This window comes from Sinocyclocheilus grahami, unplaced genomic scaffold (assembly GCF_001515645.1).
Source record: "Sinocyclocheilus grahami isolate Dianchi unplaced genomic scaffold, SAMN03320097.WGS_v1.1 scaffold215.1, whole genome shotgun sequence".
NCBI lineage: Eukaryota > Metazoa > Chordata > Actinopteri > Cypriniformes > Cyprinidae > Sinocyclocheilus > Sinocyclocheilus grahami.
Window position 1 is genome coordinate 2,051,097 of NW_015505394.1, and position 7,488 is coordinate 2,058,584.

General features: G+C 38.2%; 1 protein-coding gene across 1 annotated transcript; it reads right to left on the reverse strand.

The window, feature by feature from the left end:
• Positions 1 to 2,584: 2,584 nt before the first annotated feature.
• LOC107596167 (cholesterol 25-hydroxylase-like protein) lies at positions 2,585 to 7,129 on the reverse strand. The gene is made up of 2 exons (XM_016286836.1): positions 6,394 to 7,129; positions 2,585 to 3,273 (listed from the first exon to the last, which is right to left on the reverse strand). Exons 1-2 carry the CDS (start codon positions 6,819 to 6,821, stop codon positions 2,907 to 2,909), a joined length of 795 nt encoding a protein of 264 aa, XP_016142322.1. The 5' UTR covers positions 6,822 to 7,129; the 3' UTR covers positions 2,585 to 2,906.
• Positions 7,130 to 7,488: the final 359 nt, after the last annotated feature.

Here is a 7,488-nt window from a genome sequence, read left to right on the forward strand (position 1 = left end):
AGGAATTTAATGAGCAGTTCATATTTTACCAATCATATTTCATATTTCACATTCCACATTTATATTTTAGGTTTAAGTTCAAATATTCACAGTCAAAATTTGCGGTGCTGTGATTCCTCATCCACCTAATGGCCTCTTCCTGTGGGCTCACATCTCCTAATGCCCTGTAGTGGGAATTATGCCATTGACAATATAAGTTAAAGGGAAATGAGTGAAGTGATGTGTGGCCAAGTATGGTGATCCATACTCGGATTTTGTGCTGTGCATTTAACCCATCCAAGTGCACACACACACATTAGTGAACACACACCCGGAGCAGTGGGCAGCCATGTTGCTGGGCGCCCGGGGAGCAGTTGGGGGTTCAGTGCCTTGCTCAAGGGTCTCACCTCAGTTGTGGTATTGAGAGTGGAAGAGGGCGCTGATCATTCACTCCCCCCACCGACAATCCCTGCCAGACCTGAGACTCAAACCCACAACCTTCGGATTACAAGTCCGACTCTTTAACCATGTGTGAGGCATTCCACATAAAATACAATGAAATGGCACCTACTCTTTCTGTAAAACTTGAGCTCAAGCTTTAGCAGGAATAAATCCTGCTTTGGTTTGATCTGTGTAAGTGACACTGGAAATCTTATTTGCGTATCAAAATGGAGTGAGTGAGCTCTTAGAGCAAAGTATATATATTAGAGATTTTGAAACTTCTGAAATGTACTAACAAGATAAGTTACTGCTTAATTGACTTGTTTCCATTACCGTAAATATAGGCTTGTGTTCCCTGCACAAACAGAAAGAATGAATGATACCTTATAATTCACCAAAGTGCTGTGAGGGGAACAATATTAAAAATGAAACGGTGATGGATGTTCCTATGAAGGCTATACTGTTAATTAAAAATGTTGGTTTAAGGAAAGGCTTTTTGGCACATTGGAAGTGAATGATGATGTGCATCCAGACTTGTTGCAGTATACAGATGTGATGTGGCCTTCTTTGGAAAAGCTTACAAGATTCAGATAAGTACTTAAAATTAGTTTCTCAAACCATCAGGTATAGTTTGGGGAAATTAATCGGTATAAAACTGGCGGTTTTAGCCCTGCTTACTAACACAAGTGTCCTCGCTGGACAAACATGACTGACATGATCAGCTCTGCCAAAGCTTTTAAGTGCAAACTACCACTGATCAGTCTCCAACTTCACTGCCATGGCCTAATTTACTCTCCAACTCAAGAGCCAAATCAAACCATTAAAGCAATTAAAGGTGCAATAGGTGATTGTCTTCAGAAATATTTTTTGTTATGCTGGTTGAAAGTCTCTTCACATCCCAATAGCAAGCATTAAGTTAAGTGGTCTAAATGTATTTATCTGTATTTATATATTTTGTGGAAGGTGTAGGACCAAGAAATGTTAGTCCAATCAAAACGCTCAGTCCTAGCGTTTTAATTGGCTTTCCTACCTGCCTGTCAACGTATGTATTAGCATACCTCTGCGCACCCGGTTCGTGCAGACAGGATACGTCATCAGCGCGTTCATGCACGCTGTGCAGACAGAGCGAGAATGGCAGACAGACATCAACAACCCGATCTTCCTTCCTGTTATTGTACTACTTTTAAAGTTTTCTCACCGGTGAATGACAATTCCCAATTCCAGTCCTCGCGAATGTATTTTGCATGTCTCGCTTAGTTAACACACCCGATTCAGATAACCAGCTAGTTTGAAGAGAGCTATGTGCATGAACTGTGTTCCCATCGATATGATAACACAGTGTTCATTGCTCCCTACTCCCTGAGCAGGGGAAATCCGTTGAAGTTTACTTCACTTCGGAACATGGTCTGGAATTGGGAACCGCTGATGTAGCCTATTGTAGTAATGTTGTCTCTGGTATTCTGGTCTGTGAGTGTATATGTGTTCAGGGGGCGTGGCTTTGGACGGCGATTGCAGGGAGGGTGGGACGTTCGCTTTCAGTGCTATCACGCTAAAGTTAGCATTTTCCAAGATCTCCTACTGCACCTTGAAGTGTATGCTAGCTTGATGAGAGCTTGACAAACTCTCTGATATTGACATGTTTTTGATTTAAGTACAGAAATAGAATTGGATTGCATTTCAAGCTAGACACACTAACAGAGTTTTGTTGCTTTGACTGTCATTTTAGTACCAGAGGACTACAAATGTCCTTGTTATAGAAAGTATCTACGGAAATCCAAAAACTCATATTGTATGCTCACCAAGGCTGCATGCATTTACAATAAAAACAGTAATATTGTGAAATATTATTATAAACTGTGATAATATTTCACAATATTACTGTTTTTATTGTAAATAAATGCATGCAGCCTTGGTGAGCATACAAGACTTTTTCAGAAACATTAAAAAAATCTTACCAACCTCAAACTTTTGAACGGGTCTGTGTATATTAAAATACATACGTATACCAAAATATAAGGCAGAAAAACGTTTTACTGTCTCAAATTGTAAAATACAACATTTTAGTTAAAACGTTAGAAGTTAAAAAAAATGTTTTTAAAGGAAAATAGAAATTTACCAGCTGTAATAATTATATTTGTTTACAGAAACATTTGTAAAATAGTTGTATTTAATGTATGTTATCAAACCTTAACAAAATAACTAAAAACACTGTGAGCACACAACATGAAAAAGTGAACATACATAAGACATCTACACAGTTTAAGCTGAGTACAAAATCAGGCCAAGAATCTAAGCTTTCATTATAAACAGAATTAACCTGATGTAGTGGCTTAAATTTGGTAAGAAGTAAAGCAAAAACTGGGTTATTATATGTAGTTTCATATAGGGTGGAATCAGGTACAATAGGTACTTCAGATACTTTTAATAGTCTCATTCTCACTCTCATATAATGGCTTAATTAACCTAGATTCACCCCATCTATTGTCTCACTCATTTGCTGAAATGGGCAATGAGGTCCCGAAGATGTAATCCCAGTGTCTGAAGTAAGGGGCGAAGTTCCCTTTAAAGTGCTGATGGTGGGCCAGGTGGTGCGGCGCCCCGCCAAAGCACGGCAACAACCGATGCAGTGCCCAAGGAAATTCATATCCACAGTGGTCCTCCACAGCCATCCAGGTGTTAACCAGATGGAAAAGGATTTCGCTAAAAGGGTGGCAGCCCACAAGCATGGCACTTGTAAATGCAAGGGTTTGTAGAGACAACAGTTCAGAAATACTGGAGTCTTGAGCTGCCAGAGCAAAAGTGTCCCTGTTCTGATGGTGAATGCGGTGGATGTTGTGGTATAGCCAGGGAATTCTGGGAAAAAATGCAGACATTTGATTTAGTTATATAATAATATTATACATAATAATGTAAATATAAATTAATATATTTAATATAAATAGATACAGAAATTATGCATAAATATAGGCCTTGCTAAAGTTACAAGTGGAGACAACAAGTAGAGTGAGCTATGAAAGTGAAAATGTGTGAAATTGATGTGACGTGTGGTCAAGTGCCTTGCTGAAGGGTTTCACCTCAATCATGGTATCAAAGGTAGTAGAAGAGAGTGCTATACATTCACTCCCCCCACCTACAATTCCTGCTGGTACCGAGACTCAAACCCAAAACTTTTGGGTTACAAGTCCAACTCTCTAACCATTAGACCACGACTGCCCTAATTTGATCATGTGATATGTCATAATGACATCAACATATTATGAAAGAGGACTGGATGAGAGTGTTTTTTTTTCTATATGAAGTGCTGAGATATGCACACGATAGTTTATGTGTTTATGCAGTTAAATCCTTTGAAGTGTTTGGAGTCATGGCACTGTTACTAGTGCACATGCTTCTGGCATATAAAGAGATTTTTTTGTTCATGGCGACGCAGATTTGTAATCTGACCCCCTCTTCCTCTACTTTACATGTCTTGCCTACTCTGTAAACTCTTTAAAGAAAAGGCAGTTTAGTTAAGAGCTTGGGTTATTTGGGACAAGCTCACTTTGGAGTCAGTTATAATAAATTCTTGACAGACTGTAGATGCATTACACACATAATAACTCTACTGGGACAATGGACCCAATTTTTTAGTCCAATAAAGGGAACTCTAGGATGAAAATGTCCCTTTTTCCCTACATTATAAATACCCAAGGGTTAAAGGGATAGTTCGTCAAAAAAGGAAAATTCTGTCATTAGTTATCCTCATGTTGTTCCAATCCCCTAAGACTTTCGTTCATCCTCTGAACACAATTGAAGATATTTTAAATTAAATCTGAGCGGTTTCTGTCCCTCCATTGACAGCCTAAGCAACTTTCAATTTGAAGGCCCAGAAAGGTAATGAAAAAAAGATCATGGAAGTAGTCCATGTTACTCCAGTGGTTCAACTTTAATTTTCTGAAGTGACGGGAATGCTTTTTGTTTGCCAAAAACAAAAATAACGACTATATTTGAAATTGTTCTCACTTCAATCCCCAATGTGCGTTCACGAGAGCTTCTTCTTCTCTAGTCAACAAGAGCACCACAACGCATGTGTGTTGTGCTGACGCGAGAGCAGGACTCTCACTATACAACCCATACCGGAAGTGCTGTACTGTTTGCAAGCAGAAGAAGAGGAACACTACTGTAATAATACTGCAATACTGTAGTACAGCGTTATTCTGCTTACAAACTGTACAGCGCGGTTTGTATCGTGAGAGTCGTGCTCTTGTGTCAAAACAACACGCATGCGTCGTGGCTCTCTCGTGGACTGGAGAAGAAGAAGCAGCTCTTGTGAACACACGTTGGAGATGAAAGCAGAAGTGAAGAAAATGTTGAATACAGTTGTTATTATTATTATTATTATTTGGTACACAAAAAGCATTCTTGTCGCTTCAAAAAATTACAGTTGAACCACTGGAGTAACATGGACTACTTCCATAATGTTTTCACTACCTTTCTGGGCCTTCAAATTGAAAGTTGCTTAGGCTGTCAATGGAGAGACAGAAACCTCTTGGATTTCGTTTAAAATATCTTCAACTGTGTTCTGAGGATGAACGAAAGTCTTAGGGGATTGGAACAACATGAGGGTGAGTAATTAATGACAGAATTTTCATTTTTGGGTGAACTAACCCTTTATGGTTTGGCTGGTTAATGTGACCTTGGCAGCCTCTGCTGGTAGATCACCGAACTACAGGTTAGTAGATGATCTCATTTTCATGTCTGCTTTTGCACTAATCCCTCTATTTCAGGGATGTCAAACTCAGAGTTTTGTTCCAACCCTGATTCAACACACATATACCATTTAGCTTTCAAATTAGCCTCAAAATCTTGATTAGTTGGATCAGGTGTGTTTAATTAGGGTTGAATCTAAACTATGCAGGGCTCCGGCCCTCCAGGAATTGAGTTTGACACCCCTGCTCTATTGTCATAAGATCTGCACCCAAAGCAGTGGCGTAACTACAGACAGTGCAGGCCATACTTAAGTCAAATTTGATCCACTGAAAAGCATTAAAATGGAGTACTGGCAGGGACTAAAGATTACTAAAGATTATTGTGTTTTAATCTGATCCCATCACCCCATAATAAAGATTCAAATGACTGAATATTGATGGTGTAACATAATTTTACTAATTTTACTAAAAGATTCTGGTTAATTTAAATCACTTTTGGCATTTCATAATATCTCAAATATTTTATTACAATATAAATATAAACCATATAGAAGCAATATTATTATACTGAAATAATAAATTACAAATATTAAAATATTGAATTGATTATATATAATAATGCCATGTAATTATAATCTAGAAATATCCATAAATATCTTTATTTTTTCCTTCAAATAAGGCCGTAGGGCTTTAAAGGAACTGTGCTAATGACCCCTGTTGTTCTTTATAAATCCACTAAGCTAAGAACACATTAAAGCTCAAATGAAAAGCATTAACTGTGCTCGAAACACATTCTTTTTTTGTTTCTCATAAACTGTACCCACTTCATTCTGGGGAGAAAAAATAAGTTCTTAAGTAAGAAAAAATTTAATTCCTGCATTATCAAATATATATGAAGTTAATAATACCTAAGACAGAGAGTGAGATGGAGAGAACCCAGACAGTCTATGAAAACATGAAAACAATATCCAAGTAAAATGTTTAGAATGACTGTAAGAGGCCAGCATGGAAAAACACCACTGCTCCTCACTCAAGCAAAACTTCAGGTATGTGCCTTTAACGTTTTAGGAGAAAACTGTAAAACAAATTCAAAATTTGATTCATATACACACGCTGCACAACATGGATGTCAGCCGGTTCCAATACCAAAAATCTATGTAATATGTATAGCGTCTTATTTAATAAAGCGGTTAAAAATGACAATAAATGAATATAAGATTTAAAAGTCTGTTATTTAACATTTCAAAGCTCCAAATGTGCAATGTTGGAAGCTCCATATGCTTACTTGTGAATGGTGTAATGACAAATGAAGAAGAGCGTATCGAATATGAGCATGCATGAGACACATTCCCTGAAGGCATGGAAAGAGGACGGCGCTCTCTCCGGGAAATGCGTGCGCCGTAACGACACAAAAAGCGCAGTAAATGGTAAAACGCCAACGATGTATTTCCATAAAATTCGAGTAGCACATCGAAACCACCGATGCAATCCAACGACTTCACGGCTTAACCTGTACTTTTGGAGCCATCCCACATGTGGACTGAACACATCCAGAAGCATGAAGGGAGCAGAGAAGATGAGATGAGTGCTGAAAGCTGCGCACACGCTAAAGTGGGGTGACATGAGGAGCAAATGACGTTCCGCATATATGAAGTCCCAGATCCACTGAAGAAATCTATCGCCTCCGAAAAACAGTAAGAAGACAACAGTCATCCTTGTGAACTACTATTGTTTCTACATAACCGCAGATGGGGCAACAGCAGCGATGATGTGCTCCAGATGGGCTGTCTTTTGATGGGAACCGTTTTCACCGTGCAGTGTGAAGATCACTTTCAGTCTGACACAGCTTTATACAGGCAACGGGAACTGCTGCTCTCCTCCTTTGTTGCGACATCTGCTTGAGGAAGGATGCCACTTTTTAACTCAATTCGCGTACTAACGTTATGTACACAAAATGCACAAAGTAACAGGGAATATTGCAAATAATATATTTATCAATTAAGCAAATAATATAAAACATTTTACTGGAAAACTAGTCAAATAGTCACACCTCCCAAGTCTACTTTTAATTTAACGAAAACTGAACATAAACTTACCAAAAGTTAAAGGGATAAAGGCATAGTAAACGCCCAAATGAAAATGTTATCATCCTCATGTCATTCCAAAACCGTATGACTTATTTTCTTCTGTGGAACATTGCAGTTTTTGAGAACTTTTATATTTTGATTAATGTCTAAGTGTTGTTTTTTATTCAGTGGAAGTCGAGGACAGCTCTTCAGACTATCTTTTTTGTGTTCCACTGAAGAATTATAAGTAAATGATGACAGCATTTTTAATTTTTAAGTACTGTCCTGTTTCTGTTTGGGGTTTTAGAGAACAC

Excerpts from the sequence above, each read along its gene's own strand:
- LOC107596167 (XM_016286836.1), bottom strand. The coding sequence starts at position 6,821 with ATGACTGTTGTCTTCTTACTGTTTTTCGGAGGCGATAGATTTCTTCAG. Across the intron at positions 3,274-6,393 it reads TGTCATTACACCATTCACAA|AATTCCCTGGCTATACCACA; the intron begins GTAAGCATATGG and ends ATTTTTTCCCAG.